Genomic DNA, 15,000 nt, shown 5'->3' with positions numbered 1-15,000 from the left:
TGCGACGTCACTTCTGGGTGACGCGCACGCGCACGCCTCAGACGCAGGCCAGGAGCCCCCCGCTCCCAGCCAAAACATACTTGGCAACCCTATTCATGGGGTTGGACTAGATGACCCTGGAGGTCATCTCCTATGAATCCAAGATTGCATGATTCCAGGGTTGCCTTTCTTTAGATGTTGTTCATCTGCCCTTAGTTATTTTCCTCTCAAGAGTTAAAGGATCCCATTTTTAATGTCTTGATGATAAAAGGAGCTTAGGTGAGGGAAATAATTATAGACAAATAAAAGAATCCATTACCTGCTCTGTTGAAAGTCATCTGTAGATGATTTACCTGATTAAAAAAATGCCTGGAAATAGGAATTACAATGGAACTATGCGTAACCTGTAGTTTGGCCTTCATTTCCTCTCAGCTGGATCTTCACACCTTTTGTTTGAATGTCAAAGAGGGTGGGGTTATGGGAGTATTCATCAGACACTAGCTCATAAATACCTGTCAGTTTGCAAGCTGTTTCCAGAAGTAGTTTTGCAAAGTATTAATGTACAAGTACCACTGAAAGTTGGCTTCCAGGCTACAGAAATGGCAATGGAATCTTCAGAAAGTGTAAAAAAGGTAAGGAAACATGGCTAAAAATAACATTATATTCTATATTTTTAAAATCTCATTGCTTATTTAGGGAAACATATTTTGTTAATTCAGTTTCAATATCTTTTAGAGTCTATAAAAAACAGACCCTATTTAAACTGCTCTTACAATGCATAGTTCAAGAAAGGCTACTTTTTGATTACTTTTGTTTTTTAAATAATGAAAATATAATAGAAGAAAACAGAAAAAAATACTATTCTGGATTACTTGTATGGAAATAATATTATCTATGTGGTTTTAAAGAGAAAGAATTAGCTGCTGCCGCTGTAATTCCCAGATTCAGTATCCGTGATAATATTATATAGAAACAGATTGTCTTTCTTATCTATTATTATTTCACTATCTCCCCACTTTTTAAATTAAAGCATCATGATAAATTGCCAGAATCTTGTTAAAATATCTCAAGGCAGTAGCATACTACTCCATTTTTTGAGTCGGGCAATGAGGCAATGTATTTTATGAATGCCAAGCAAGAGATTTGTGATGGACTGTCAAGGGTTAATGCCTAACAGCGTCTGAGAACCTTTGAGTGACAGGCTGTTTGAATTCTGTGGAGAGTCAGTTAAGAAATGACAGTTGGGAACTTACAGCTGAAGAAGAGACCATTAAGCACTGACTGCAGCCTGGAAAGGAGGCAAAAAAATTTAGAGGATCTCCATTCGAGCTGAAAAGGGAAATTGCTTCTAGTTAAGAGAAGTAATCCCTGCCCAGAGAAAAGGGAAATTGCTCTTAATAGAGGAATGATCCCTGGTCTGTGTATTTTGGGAATTTGGTTGTATGTTCCTGCCTTCTAGACTTAAAGAGTCAGTGAAACTCAGAAACCAAAAAGAAACCCTCTCTCCTCAAAGTTTTAAAAGATTATTTTGAATAGCAGAAGCACTTGCTGGCAACAAACTATCTAGAGTTAGTATGATTACAAAGTTACCTCAGTTTTGTTATCAGTCCGCCTCATACATCCAACCTGTGATTCCACCTGCCTCTTTCACCTCTAAGTTAAATAAAACAGAACTTTCAAAAAGTTTCATAAGTTATATATAAGAAGGTGATTTTGTCTCTTTCCTCAGTTCTGTCCATCCATCCATCCATCCGACTGGGTGAGACAGCCATAGACAAACAAATAAGAAGAAAATAGATATAGGGGCTGCTCAGCAAGAAAGAAGAAAAAAGGGGGAATCCTGTGCATGAGGGAAGGAAGAGGGCAAGATCATCATAAGATGCTTATGATAGTCTCAAGGCTGTGGAAGTTTCTGAATTTGAACTCCCCGCCCCCAATATCATCATACCAAGCACTGACATAAGTCCCACTAAATTCAAGGGAGCTTTTGCTGATGAGGACATAAAAGTGAATTGTGCTGTCAGTCATCATAATTTTAATTATGTCACTGAGATCCAAGTATGATGTACACAACCAATACGCTAAACACTGAACACTGTCAAATGCAGAACTGTTTGTTCAGCATATGTCAGTCTACTTTCTGTTTCTGAAACCAGCTCAAACCAAACTGCAGTTAAAAGAATATTACCTGACATTTAATTTAATAACAGTATTAGAAATGCTTGTCTATTTCTGTGTATTCGTTACCTGCAGTGTTTATCAGTCAAACATAGTAAGGTTATTTCCCACAATACTCTGTGTGACATTTATTGTCTCAGATCAAGGTATCTCTTGCTTTTCTGCCAAATTACTCTCCAGACTGACCCTTTAAATGCCCACATCCCTCCATGTCCAATACATTTAGCATTTATTTATTTATTTTAATTTATACCTCACCCTCCCCACAAAGCAGGCATTCCTATCCCATAACACCTGGCCACTGTGGGCTCAAGGCATAACAATAATGCAAGTAGCAGAACAAAGTTTGAGTCCAGTGGCACCTTTAACACCAACAAAGTTTTATTCAAGGTATAAGCTTTTGTGTGCATGCACATTTCTTCAGATACAATGAAATGGGAGTTACCAGTCTATAGATATAGTTTTAAAAGTTCCTTCTCTCTGGACAGAGAACAGGAAGGAAGGGAGGAAGTAAGTTCTATTGCTTTCCAGACTTCCTTCAGCCCACTTTCATAGAAATGCTAATAGTTTAGCTAGTGACAATGGGATGAGTCAGTCTTCCCCTTCAAACAAGGAACAGATATTTGGAGGTGTTAAACTAAAGATACTTCAGGAAGGAAATTCTGGAGACTACAGGAAAAGCTTTTCTGTCCTTGCCTAACAGGGTCAGTGGGTGGGGGAAAGAGAGGTGATAAAACACTGGGAAGCAAGGTTTCTTTTGGCTGAGTCTATCAGAGCAGACAGAACTCTTAACTGAGGTCTAGAGGAGGTGATCATTAACCATGTGCAGGCCTGGAGAGCTGGAGGAAGCTTCAGGGTAATGGTAACTCTGTAAAGATCTGTAATTTCCTAAGCTAAGAAGACCATCCTACATTTTAACATCTGACAGGACATGTATAAAGAGAGGGACAGAGGAATTGTGTTTTACCCATTTCTTTTTAATCCCTTGCTCGATCTGGTGCTGTGCTGAAAGTATGCTTGTGAATACTTTCTCTTTAATAAATACTTTATAACTTTTGATGCTGGTAGTGGTTCTCTGTACCACATAGACTTCCACGGTCTTGGACATGCTATTTTAAAAGGAGTGTCAGGGGGAAGGCAGGCAGTTGGCAAGTGGCTATTTCTCCAAGGGCTCACAAAGCAGTAAACTGTCCCCGTGGTGACCAGGTGCTGGGCAGTGGGAGACACAGAGGCAAGGCCTCAGAACTTGGAAAGGAATCTGGGAGTTCTGACCCTCCCAGCTGGCAATTTCTTACAAAGGCCAGATGGTGGCTGTGGTTACCTGAGAGAGAAAGAAAAGCCTCCCCAGGTGCTGGTAAAACCTTGGATGGCAGGATGGAACAGGGCCCAAGGAAGCCCATTCCAGCATAATAAGCGACAACTATCAGACTTCTTGAAACTTGTTTTCAAGTGGCTACAGTTCTACAGAGCTTTTTCTTATTGCTCACCTTTTATCTCTGAGGCATCTTATCAACTCTTAATTAGGCATGTTCTGAAGTCAAGCTGATTTACAACCTTTGAACCAGAGCGTCTTCCAACTTCCAATGCCAATTTCCTCTAAACTTTACCCCCCTCTTCTGTCTCTGTAACCTCTTCCAGATATGCAACATTTCCCAGCTTTCCACGTGGAACCAGTCTCTTTTTCCTCACTGGCCTGTGTATCTCTTCTATGTCTGGAATTACTTCAGGGGGAGTCTTCCACCTCCTGACTAATGAGGTTTGCTGAAAGTAAACAGCCTCTCCAAGTCAGTCTGGCTTATTTTTCCAGCTATAATCCCACTCTCCAGCTACTGCCACTCTGTCGCTTGCTGTTTCCTTAACATCCACCTCCCTTGTTTCCATTTTAAATCCTCTGCTCCAGATATGCCCCCCACCCCTCCAACAGCATGGGTATACTAGCATTGGCCCAGTTGTTCATGCTTCCAGCTGACCCTCTGGCAGGCCCATACACACAGTGGGGCTTATGAGGTCCCAGCACTCCCACCAATCACCTGGAGCAGGAGGGGTCAGGAGGAGGCCTTCCTGTCCTCATTGGTCGTCACACCTGCAGTCGGACCACCCACCAGCTATGTCATCCAACTTGGGGGCTGGGGCTCCAGCTGCATTTAAAGCTTGCTGTGACCAGCGGATCCATTTAAAGCATGTGGACTGTTTTCCAAATACTCCCAGCTTGGCCTCTGGATCTGGAGGCGTGGTGGCTCCCTAGTCACCCCTCTCCCCATGTGTGCTGTCTTCTGCTTGGTGAGTCCAGTTTGCTTTCCTGTGTGCATGCGGGGTGCAGCTTCTCCTCTTGGGATTCCCCCCCAGCCAGTCATGAATGGAAAACTCTCCAGTTTTCTCTCCTACTAGGGGGGGGGGGGTCTCTACTCCCTGGAAGCTTAAGTGGCTGCATGGGTGTTTGCACCTGGGGGGGAGAGGAGATAGTGGGAAGGAGTTGCAGAATCTCTCCCTGGATTGAAAAAGGGTGGTGGTGGTGGAATTGCCCTAGCAGCTGAGATGAGCCAGCCATGCAGGGCAGCCTCTCCTTCCTTAGGCGCTCTTCATGGAGGATGTCAGTGGGGGGGGAGTGAAAGGGTTGGGGGTGGGAAGATGCAGCCAGCTCTGGAGAAAGGGGGCAACTATTCCTGATGCCTGTTTAATAACACACACATACTTTGCAAAAAAGAATAAGGGTGCTGTTATGGTGGGTAACATGTTCCTGCCCAAAATTGGTGCCTGTTAACACCCCAGACACACAAGTGGTTGACAGCTCTTCTCTGCCCTGTGCCTACAGGTCTGAGTAGATGGAGTGACAAGGCATCCTCTGTTTCTTTCAGGTGGATGCATCAGATGCTGGGAGGGAGCTGGTGAGTTCAAGGGGATTTGGTTGGAGAAAGGGAAGGGTCCAAGGGGGTATTCCTCTAGTGCAAGACCCAAGACAGAGAGCAAGGAGAGGGAAGGCAAGCAGCCGACGAACTGTGGGGGGGAGGAGGTGTGTTGAGGGTGTAATCCCACCCAAAACAAAGAGGCAGGAAGATCACTGTGGCCTGATCAATCACCCCCTCCAGACCTATTTTTAAAACATCTACCCGGATGGAGTGTATTGTTCTGGAGAACTCAATCACTTTCAGCTGTTCTATGTTTTTTTTTTTAAATTCATCCTGATATTTATTGAAGAGAGGAACTCTCCATAAATATTTACTTTTAAACAGAGCATCTCATTGGCATGCTTGTCTTTGTTTAAGGTAATTGGGGCAGTGGGGGGGGGTTCAGTCCCTGGCATTCTCCAGTTAAAGAGACCAGGCAGGCAGCAGGCAGACCCTGAAGAGCTGCTGCTAGTCTTAATAAACAAGATGGATGGACCAATGGTTTGAGTATAAGGCAACTTCATGTGTTTTCATGTGTCCAATATAACCACTTTAAGGTAATTTTGTGAGGGTTTATTAGTTTGTAAGACCCTGAAGAGACACAGAGTGGGCTTTTAGTTTCATTCTCACATCTCTTTGTTACCTCTTGCATTTACATGTTAATTTGCTACTATCCATTGATCTTACTGGTCCCCTGATCCAATTTCAGCTCTGCACATGCATCTTGGCTGTGAGTGGCCGCTCCTAACAGCTGCCCCCCTCTTTTTTCCTGTAAGTAAACCTTGAGGGGATTTCATTCCAGTTCAACAAGTTCTATAATTTCTTGTCAGGAAATGGACAGGTTCATAATTAGATGTGGACAACAACTATTGTTAGATTCCACGTGCAGAACAGCGGTGGAGACTTAAGAGTGTGCAGAGAAGAGAGCCAACTTGTCTTCCAGATCTAGGTGGACACCAACAGTCACTAGATTCCAAGTGCAGAACAGCAGTAGAGACTCAGAATTTGCAGAGAAGAGAGCCAACCTGTCCCCCAGATATAGGTGCAGATAATCCTTCACAGCCTCGGCTTTTAAGTTACCCTAAAACAAAATATGGGCGCAAAAAGCAGAGTTTTAGCAGCAAATGGTATGATGGACGCTCTTGGAATATTCAGTTTCAAGTGACAGTTTTCTGCTTCCTTGCAGAAAATTTGCAAAGGATAGCAAAAGGGAGGATGTATTTACAGTTTCTATTTTCAATAACTGGAAGACAACTTTAGAGGGCAAAAAGGGATTCTGTAGACATAGCTCATCTAAAACCCACTTAATGGCAATGTGTCTATGGGAAGAACAAAAGACTCAGAACTAGAAAAAGAGATTCATGCTATGTTGGGGCCATAGCAGATAATGAAAAATAGGTATTACGTCAAAGCATTGCAGAGACTATCCAGCCTCTTGCTATTAATGGGTTGCCTCATCGTGGCAGTGAGGGGCATGGGTTAATAAGTGAGAAAGCAGAACAGGAGGAAATAAGCCCTGATGGACTTCTTTCTTTTTTCCTAAAGAAAAGGTGCAGCGGTCAAAGCAGTTGTTCAGAGTATACCTGCAAATGCTTTTTATACATCCCCACCCATTCAAAATGAAGTAATTTCTATCCTGGGGTCAATGGTTACAGAACAAATTGCTTCCCTTTACAAAACCAGTGAGGTTAATTTCTTCTGTGTAAAAGCTGATGAAACTCGTGATGCAAGTAGTGTTGAAAATTTACCTGTTGTAGTCAGATTTGTGAAAGATGGCAGACCGGCTGAACATCTTTTGGGCTTGCATGAACTTTCACATTTAACAGCAGACTATATATCTGATCTTCAGCTTCCAGTGCTGACTGACTGTGGTTTTAATCCTGAGCAGCTCATAGTACAGTGCTATGATGGGGCTAGTGTTATGTCTGGCAGGTCAGGTGGAGTTAAAAAAAATCAAGAGAAACTGAGTAAAGATATACCATATGTACACTACTATGATCAGCAATTACACCTTGTGATTGTTAACACCTGCTCAAAAATAGTACTTGTGAAGCAGTTTGACTCATGTAATAGTTTATACAACTTTACCAGAAAGCATCAGGGGAATCAATTGTATTCAGGTTGTCAGTTCAAGAGACTCCTAGATCATAGATGGACTGGACATTTGGCCACTGCAAGAGCCAATAGTGATAACTTTACAGAGGTGCTGAAAATGCTCAGTAACTTTGCAGATCATGAAGGGGAAGCTGCAGCATCCACAGAACTGCAATTGGAGGCAAATCGTCTACTTATTGCATGTATAAATGGGATGTTTGTATTTTTAGCACTCCTAATGAAATACATTTTGTCTATTTTTGAACCCGGTAATGCAGCACTGCAGGGCAAAGGCACACAACTAGGGAAAGGTCCTAAAATTGTGAATGCTTGCATTTCAGTCCTCAAAGAGAGAAGAAGTGAAGCAGATATTCTCTTTGAGGAGCTTTTGGGAAAAACATCTGAAATATGTGAACAGAACAACATAGCTGTTGGTATAACTGAAAGGGGAGGTAAAAGAAAGAGGAAGGAGAAACATTTTAAGGATTTCATTGAAGGCAGTGTGGGTACAAACAGTGACACATCTTTTCACATGCACTTTAAACATATTCATTGAAGTCCATGATTATTCCATTTCAGAGGCTGAAACTGGCTTTTGTAATTGTAATGGGGAATACTTATCTGCTTTGGACTTACTAATTCCAAGTTAAAAGAAGTTAAAGCAGTAAAGCCTCTCCTACAATTAGTAGATACTGATGTGGATAAGTTTGCAGCAGAAGCAGATCTTGTAAAAAGGAGTATTTTAACACCAACTAATCCACACTTAAAAGAAGATAATCCTATACGTATTGGCCATTTTCAGCTTTCCCATTGGCTGTGCAGTGTGCTCCAACAGCCATTGGCCCATCAACTGCTGCTCAAGAGTACTCGTGTGCCATTGGCTGGGTGCTGGGTTCGCTCCTTTCCCCCAACCACTGCCAGCCTGGACAGTCTTCTCTCACAGAATAAACTGCCAAACAGCTGTCTCTCCTGATGATGACACTTCACCTGCTTAGCTCCTGTGAGACTAACTTTTCCCTCAGTGGCTGTTGCTAGACAACCATGCTTGGTTCTGTCAGTAAAAAGGAAAATGCAGGAGGCATTTCCCAGGCCTTTGTGGGGAACTCATTGGGGCCAGTCTAGGTTTGCCAGCTCCAGGTTGGGAAATTCCTGGATATTCTGTGGTGGAGTCTACAAAAGCCAGAGTTTGGGGAGGGGAGAGGCCGCAGCCATAGAGCTCACCCTCCAAAGCAGTTATTTTCTCCAGGGGGGAGAGATCTATTGTCTGGAGTTCAGTTGTGATACCTGGCGATCTTCAGGCTCCACCTGGAGGTTGGCTACCCTAAGCTTACCAGTTAGTGCTTTAGAGCAGGGTCTCCCAGACCTAGGTTCTTGCTGTGGAAGTTGAGTGGGTGATTTTGGACCAGTCACAGACTTTCACAGAGTCACAGAGAATGATGTAAGCTGCTTTGGTCTCCACTGCAGAGAAAGACTGTACTTTTCCTCCTGGGGAACACTTCACTCAGAATTAAAACTGCTCTCCAGATGGCAGAGATGAGCTTCCCTGGAAAAAACAGCTGCTTTGCAGGGTGGACTCTGTGTCATTATACCCTGCTGAGGTCACTTCCCTGCTGCTTGGGTCCCCATTGTGGAGAAATACTGTAGTTTTCCTAGGTAGAGGCTACAGGGAGGTGGGAAGAGATAGAAACCTGAAGTCAGAGGGGCAGATAACGATATGTTGATGGTTGGCTGGGAAGGAAATAGGATTGCCACCTCTGGGTTGGGAAATTCCTGGAAATCTGAGGGGTTGAGCCTGGAGATATTGGGGCTTGAGGAGGGGTGGGACCTCAGACAGGTACAAAGCCATTAACTCCACCCTCAAAACCAGCCATTTCCTCATGGGGAACCAATGTTGCCAATCTCCAGTGGAGGGCTGGAGATCACTCAGAATTACAACTGCTCTTCAGATGACAGAGATCAGTTTCCCTGGAGAAAACGGTAAGCTCTGTGTTATTATACCCTGCTGAGGTCACCACAGCAAATTGATGCTGAGTGTCCAAGGCCAGGGCACGCACCCAGAGTTTCTGTCTAGAGATCATTGTATTAATTTCCACAATGGGCCTTATTCCTAGTAGTATCCATAATGCTCTTGCTGTGCTATTCACCAATAAAAGTGCATTCCCATATGCATACAGAGTCCTTGCTGCTGCTGTGACTTTTGGTGCTTCAACGGTCACATTCGAGTCAGCATTCTCTTGCCTTATGTTTTATAACCACAGAGGGTATCGATGTCCCATCTTTGGAAAAATAGTTTAGCATTGCTAGCTTCTGAGGAATCTGAGAAATCACTCACAACATTAACATGGATGCATTCATAGACAATTTTTGTGCCCATTCACGTTGACTTCTCCTTTAATTGTCCAGTAGGATGAAAAGGGTAGAATGATAACCCAGTTCTCTAATGGTTAACATGCTTTAGCAAATTCAAAGTTTAGAGAATCTATGTTTGGGTTTAATCATTATTTAGCATTTATGGTCTCTTTGTCTCTCTGGACTACGTAGAGGTACTGGTGCATTTGTGGTCAGCTCTTGGTGCAGTATGAAATCTCTTTTACATGGTCTAACCCAATGTAGCCTGCATAATACCTCTTATACAGTGGGTGTGTTCAGATGGCTCTTTAGCTCTGTGCAAGGCACGAGTGTCTCATTGGACTTAAATGTAATGTCCAGACATCAACATCTGGGAAACGTCCATCTTCCATGAGCACCCCATTTTGCCACGCTTCAGAGCCACACTAAAAAGGTACTAGTTAAAATCTGGAGTTTTTGGTTCCGACTGACCAATCGCAGACTTGCCCCCATCTGATCATTCCAGCGCACAATTTAAAAATGGTGCCCGTTCGGGATGGTCTGACATTTGACCATCCCAAACGGGCACCATTTAAAAAAAAATTGATTCTGTGCATGCGTGGATAAACAAGGCCCTGATATCACACCTATGCGCATGCACAAAAAGAATTTTTTTAAAAAAAACCCACCACGCGTGTGTCCTTCAGTGGACACCATCTAGACAATCCACGGTGGAAGCAGCACACAGTAAGGCTATTCCTCCAGGAAATGTCTGGTCATGCGAGGACGGATTTAAAAGATCGGGAACAAATTTGAGCCGGCATACTGGTGGGATTAGCTGCCCATCTGAATGCACCCCATGTCTTGTTAATTCAGAGGTGAGTAGTTTGAAAGTGTATGTTGTCTGTTATTTGTTAGAATAGTCAAAACGTTCTACATGTAAATAATTTGTAATAAACCTGAAAGATTTTTGTGTGATATACCACTTGTCTTTATTATTTAGAAGTATAAGCATGGCAGTTTTGTGCAGACATACAGTGGGCTGCTCTCCACTGAGGGTTTTTTTTAAATTTTGAGAATTATTAAGGGTACAGAAAGGAAAGGGGGTATTAGGGAATAAAAAGAAAATAATTATATAGAAGTATATATTGGTCAAGAACATTCTCATTTTTTATCAAGCATTATGCCAAGATATAATAAGCTTCATTTCACTGGTTCTATTTAACAATTTTAACATAACAATAGTCACCATTGTCAACAAGGGAGTACAAAGAACCATTAAATAAAGATAGCAATACCTAAGGCCTATTCCACTATCCACCATATATATAAAAGCTTTATCACTCCACTGTGCTAAGGTGCCCCATTAACAAAAAATATGCACCCTGATAAAAAAATTCTGGATACAGCCCTGCCCCCTGGAAGACCTCTTTTGCTGCTTGGAATTTGCAGGGCTCCTCTCCTGGCCACTCCAGGAGTATGAAGGAATCCTAGTAATAAAGCACTGAGATAAAAATAGTAAGGAGCCAGGTAAGTTAAATATCGTTCAAGGAAAAAAGAAAGCTATAATTTAAAGGCAAAGTTGAGACATAGCTTGAGGTATTTTTGTGCCAGCTTTATATACTAATTTTATTTATTAGAATAATTATATCCTTCTTGTGGCTCAAAGTAGCAGTTAAGCCTGATTGACTGCATATTGACCTAGATAAAAGGTAAATTTCAATAGCATATGCAATTTTAAATGACTCCCAAGCTGTAGCATCTGTAGAAAATGTTTAAAATGGCTGAAATGGAGTGAAGCCTAAGCATCGCTGTAAGTCTGACAGTTGGATGGTGAGGCCAGATTGGAATATACCCTTCTTACCCCAGCAGTAAGCTTGTAAATAAACATTACCTACAAACATCTTGTAAAAGTTCTGAAGATAAAAAGTGGGCAGCTTTGTTGGGGCTTTTGTGCAGTGGCGCAAACAACAAGCACCCAGTTCCATTTGCCTGAAGGCCTCTTTATTAACAGTAACTGTAGGGCAGGTAACTTGGCTACTGGAATAAGGAATGACAATACTTAATTAATCATTTTCTAGAACTCTAGCCAGATTCTTAGTATACCCTGCACTCCTGCAGGCTGCTAACAGGGAGACTGAGAAGATAAGTGCCGAGTACCTCCTGCTCTGAGGCCTACTGGGATAGCCTCTAAAAGACACAGTACACAAAAGGCTGTTCTCTGTTGTGCAAAGCTAATGTGTAAGACGTTGTGTTTGTGTGAAGGGGGTGCTTGGGGCAATTAGATACTGGCTGTTTTGGAACAAGTGTGTTTGTTTAAGGATAATGTGGCTGAGATGGAGAAGGTGAGAACCGCAGAAGGACAAGAGAGCTTGATTTCCCATCCTTGATTCTTTTTGATAGTGGAAGATACTAGCTTTTCAATAGGAACAAAAATACCTCAGCTCAGCAAATAAGTAATTAAGAGCCAAACTACACATGACATTGGAGTGCCATGATTGCAACTCCAGGTAAGTAATTTGGCCTTTAAAAGTTCATGGTGCTGGGAAGCATGGTGGTGGTCCAGTGACTTTCCCCCACATGTCATTTACACAATCAGAAATGATCTCCCTGAAGGCGCCTTGCCAGACATAATTATGGAGTTCAAGGTGCTACAGACTAGAAACAAACTTTTAAAAATAGCACGAGAAAAACAAGGTCTGGCCCTTGAAGATACGTGGGTTTTTTTGTATGCAGAAATCATACCAGAGGTGCTTATCACGAGACAAAGACTACGTGAAACAGCAAAGACACTGAGAGAAAAAGAGATCCCTTACAAATGGTTAGTGCTTGGCCACTTGGTGGTCAATTTAAATAACAAAACATTCTCAGCAAATAATGAGACAATGGGTAAAAAGTTAGTGGAGGCTGTTATTAAATTGAAGGAAGGAGGTGTTTGAAGGGAACAATGTGTTTTGGCATTGATACTTAGGTATGAAAAAACAATTGAAAGTTGAGTTTATTAGTATAAGAGTAGACTTAGACTATAAATATTAAGCAAGAATGTTATATAAGAGTTAAGTGTGAGATAATTACCTGTAAAATGAGGACACTTCCTATTTGTCTGAATTGTGGTGCAGTTCCACCTGTGCAAGCAACACAGAGAGGTTCAGTATAATTTTTAACAAAAATAATACTGTGCATATGGATTAATGGAATGTACAACAGAGAGTTTGCATGGTTTTGTTTCTGAAAATGTATCAAAAATATACCTAGTGCTGGTGTCATCATAAATCGAGTGCAACTTGAAGGCAGCTATTTATGTATGTCTTGTGCACATGGAAAAGATAGCAGGACACCATCACTTTCACTTAGTACAAGGAGTAATTTTTAGTGCTTCAGCTTCCACGAGGAGTGTTGTGCACATGGAAATCTCCCATTGGATCCCACTTAAAATGCATTTCACATTTAAATAACTGGAGATGAATAAGAAACCTGTATATGTAATAATGACAATAAAGTCAAAGAATTTAAAGTATTCATGCTATATAGATCTGGGTTATTAGGATCTTTTAGTTGTTGTGTACACTTAAACAGCATGATAAAAAGTAGAGACATCACCCTGCCAACAAAAGTCCGCATGGTCAAAGCAATGGTATTCCCAGTAGTCATGTATGGCTGTGAGAGTTGGACTATAAGGAAGGCCGAGCGCTGAAGAATAGATTCTTTTGAACTTACACTTAGAGGGAGAGAGATTAACCAATTTTCAGCTTTATTGACCTACACAGCACCATCATAGGGACACTTTCTGGGGAGTAATCCACACTGAATAATATGGGATTTATTTCTGGGTAGACTTGCTTAAGATTGCTCCTACAGAATATAAAATAAGAAGAAAGAGCAGTTTTGAAATGCAGTGATAAAGTTAAGGTAGATGATGCACTAAAAATATGAAGTCAGTTTTTAAAAGACATTTCTAAGGAAGAAAAACCCTAAGTGGGGTTGGGGTGAGGGTGGAGAGCAGCCCCCTCTGTCTTCCGAGTGTTTTATGCTGGAGGCTACCCCAATACCCAGCACTGACTCTTCAGATAATTTAGTGGAACAACCATGCTGACAGAAGGAACAGAGGGAAACAGGAGAAATCAGTCCTCCCTCTTGCACCAACAGGAAGCTTGTCCAGTATGTTTACTTTCGCAACAGAAGGAAAAAATGGGGTAATATTACACGGTGATGGGACATCTAGAGAGACCTATAATGTGTACATGTTGGAAGCCTCAAACCAAAATGGGGGAAATACTTAAAACACAACATAAGAGATGCAGAAAGTAATAAAGATGGAAAGGAATGGGGGAGGTGCTGCTGTCTATATCAAATAGGGCAATCCCTACCATCATCTTAGCTTTAAAAGTGGATAGACCATGAATTTGTCTAGTAGCTCTGACAGCAGCATGCAGATTTCAGAGGCAATGAACCTTTGAATATCAGTTGTTGGGGACTAATCTACTGGAGAAAGCTGTTGCTGTCAAGACCTGTTAGTGGTCTCTCCAGAAGGAGCTGACAAGCCACTGTTAGAAAAGGATGCTGGCTAAGAGAATCCTTGGTCTGTTCCATTATGGCTCTTACTGTGTACTTTGAAGTTTGTGAGAGTGTAGCCAGTCATAACACCCTAACGTCCCATTTCAAAATTCTCTGGTGGTTGGCATTTGACTGAGATGATTTGCCTGTTGATGAGATAAACATAGCTGTCTAGACTATTTAATTCTTACCAAATATTGAAACTGAACCTCCAAGTCCAGGGTTGGCTCCAGTGATCTGTGTATCATTATGTCAACTTTCCCAGGGTCAGAAAAGACTGCTGGTGGGAAGGGGAATGCAGGAAAGACCCATAACTATCAGGACCTTCCACTGGCAAATTACTGGGTCTAGCCCCAAACACTGAATAGCAAAATCAAATATCAACTATACATAAATATAAAATATCCAAAGAATATCTAAATATCCAAACAAATATTCACCAGCAATATAAACAAAGGGGCATTCTTAGGATAATATTTGGAAGCAAATTTATTTCATACTAGCTGTTCACTCTGCTCAGTACATCTGTCTTCACTAAACAGTGGCTTGGACCCAGCAGAACATTTCTGTGGTCAGAAGAATATCTGCTCATGGAACATGACTTTCTCTCCTCCCTCTTCCACATGGTCCAAAATACCCCTTCAACATGCTGCTGCAATGGGAATGGGGGATGAAAGCAAGTTGTGTTTCACAGGTGAAAATCCTTCCACCTGCAGAAATGCTTTGCTGGTGCCAACTGGTATTTCCAGGTAACATATACTGGAGTTCTTCGTAGTGGAGAATAGCTTGGCATAGCTGAGGTGTATGTTCTCAGAAGCTGAGACATCATTGTTCATTGTACAGACTGAATTTTAAAAGTTTGTATAAAACTCAATAGAAAGGCCTAATTGATGGAGCTGGCATTCAAAGTAACTACAGCTACCAATGAATATTGTTGATCAGGAACATACATACATTGCTATATACATTGATGAGGTAGTGT

The 15,000-nt window shown here is 41.9% G+C and overlaps 1 protein-coding gene across 1 annotated transcript in view; it reads left to right on the top strand.

Annotated features, from left to right (window-relative positions):
• Positions 1–544: 544 nt before the first annotated feature.
• Positions 545–15,000, top strand: part of LOC107119848 (cytosolic phospholipase A2 epsilon-like) — a 101,965-nt gene continuing 87,509 nt past the window's right edge. Inside the window, exon 1 of the mRNA XM_015422460.1 lies at positions 545–611. Within this exon, the coding sequence (XP_015277946.1) occupies positions 579–611 (33 nt within the window). The 5' untranslated portion in view covers positions 545–578. The remainder of the gene's footprint in view (positions 612–15,000) is intronic.

This window comes from Gekko japonicus, unplaced genomic scaffold (assembly GCF_001447785.1).
Source record: "Gekko japonicus isolate JY-2015 unplaced genomic scaffold, Gekko_japonicus_V1.1 scaffold1214, whole genome shotgun sequence".
Lineage (NCBI taxonomy): Eukaryota > Metazoa > Chordata > Lepidosauria > Squamata > Gekkonidae > Gekko > Gekko japonicus.
The sequence above is the reverse complement of the archived record's forward strand: the minus strand, read 5'-3'. Positions and strand labels throughout refer to the sequence as shown.